General features: G+C 37.8%; 1 protein-coding gene across 1 annotated transcript; it reads left to right on the forward strand.

Annotated features, from left to right (window-relative positions):
* Positions 1 to 470: 470 nt before the first annotated feature.
* LOC143774715 (olfactory receptor 11L1-like) lies at positions 471 to 1,394 on the forward strand. The gene has a single exon (XM_077262480.1). It carries the CDS (start codon positions 471 to 473, stop codon positions 1,392 to 1,394), a length of 924 nt encoding a protein of 307 aa, XP_077118595.1.
* The last annotated feature ends 483 nt before the right edge of the window (positions 1,395 to 1,877 follow it).

Below are 1,877 nucleotides of genomic sequence, written 5' to 3' on the forward strand. Positions count from 1 at the left end.
GAACATAGACTATCGAACCACAATAGAATACAGATGCAAAAAGGATAAAACTTAACAATAACAATTGGTGTGATTTATAAGTATCTTCATCAATAGTAAAGTGTAAATTGTGCCCACAATGAAATAAAGCTAAAATAAAAAAATAATAATATGAAAATTCAAGGTATTAATGATCCAAGGAGATCCGCCAATCCACCGCATGGAGACTGCTTAGATGTGATACCTATAAATATGTGCAGCACTGGATGTTCCAATGGATAAGTAAGTTGTGATCTTACTAGTAACAATCACCCAGCTCCAGCTCCAGAGAAGTATCAATCCTCCAGCTTCCAATCCAGTGTAGGTATTATACCAAGATCCTAAAGCAAAGTGGATCCATTGTGGGAGCATGGTCCATTGGCTTGGCAGTTATAGTGAAGCCCGCAAACCTTTACTGAAAATGGCTCATATTCAATTTTGTTTTTCTTTGAATGCAGGAAAAAAACCTGACTGTGGTCAATGAGTTTTTCCTCACTGGGTTTCACACCACCAAGAATATGAGAATGTTCCTGTTCTCTCTTCTCCTGGTGCTTTATTCTGGGACAATATGTGGGAATCTCCTGATCATCACCCTGGTGTCCACCAGCAAGAACCTCCACACTCCAATGTACTTCTTCATCTCACAACTGTCCATCAGTGACATCTTGCTACCCTCAGATATTGTCCCCAACATGCTCCATATCCTACTGAACAATGGTGGAACCATTACTTTTATTGGCTGTATGACTCAGTTTTATTTTTTTAATGTTGCAGAAGGGTATGAATGTCTTCTCCTCACAGTGATGTCTTGTGATAGATATGTGGCCATCTGTAATCCTCTCCGTTATACCTCCATCATGACGAGTACATTTTGTGCGAGGTTGGTTGTCTTCTTCTGGTTGGTTGGTTTTTCATCTTCATTCATTTATATAATAATATTATCCAAGTTAAAGTTCTGTGGACTGAATATCATTGACCATTTCTTCTGTGACCTTGTTCCTTTACAGGAGATTTCCTGTTCTGATACATTTCCTATAAAACTTCAGCTGTATTTGCTGAGTATTCCATTTGTCGTTATCCCCAGCATAATTATAGTTATCTCCTACGTGAACATTGTCCGTGCCGTCTTACAGATCTCACCTGATGTCAGCAGACACAAAGCCTTCTCCACCTGTAGCTCCCACCTCACCGTGGTCTCCATCTTCTACTTCACTCTCTTTAGTGTTTATATTTTTCCAACTAAAGGAAAATCATCAGATGGAAATAAGATATTACCACTGCTATATACTGTGTTTACTCCATTGGTTAATCCCATTATATATAGTTTTAGAAACAAAGACTTTAAAGGGGTCATCAGATTTAAAAGAAATAATTAAAGACGGGGATGGTTTAAAAAAATGAAAAAAATATATATAGTCACTAACTCCAACCCCTTTGGTCCTGCTATAGCTAGAGTGGTTGTTATCTTTCCTTAGTCACCAGACCAGTGAGGCCAGGTGATGTGAGAACTGGATGTCATGGTTTACTGTTGTGGAGGAGAACAATGGACGAGTCAGAAGAGCTACACTACATCCCACTTTCTCCATACTCGGTGACAAAATGTAATTTCTTTGAGTCTTTGAGACAACTAGTGGTTGAGAAGTGAATTGCAGCCGGATAATATATTTTTTTTATTATTTATTATTATTATCATGATGTTCTTTTAATTTGTTTCATGAGAAATTAAAGTCTTTAACCAAATGTGATGCCATTGTAAGACTGGACACATCTGAATCATGAATGACAGTAATTTTCCATGTTCAAGCATAGTATATTGTTCCACAATTATTTCCTACCCGTGTCCCTTGCTGCCATTACAC

Source organism: Ranitomeya variabilis, chromosome 5 (genome assembly GCF_051348905.1).
Source record: "Ranitomeya variabilis isolate aRanVar5 chromosome 5, aRanVar5.hap1, whole genome shotgun sequence".
NCBI classification, from domain to species: domain Eukaryota; kingdom Metazoa; phylum Chordata; class Amphibia; order Anura; family Dendrobatidae; genus Ranitomeya; species Ranitomeya variabilis.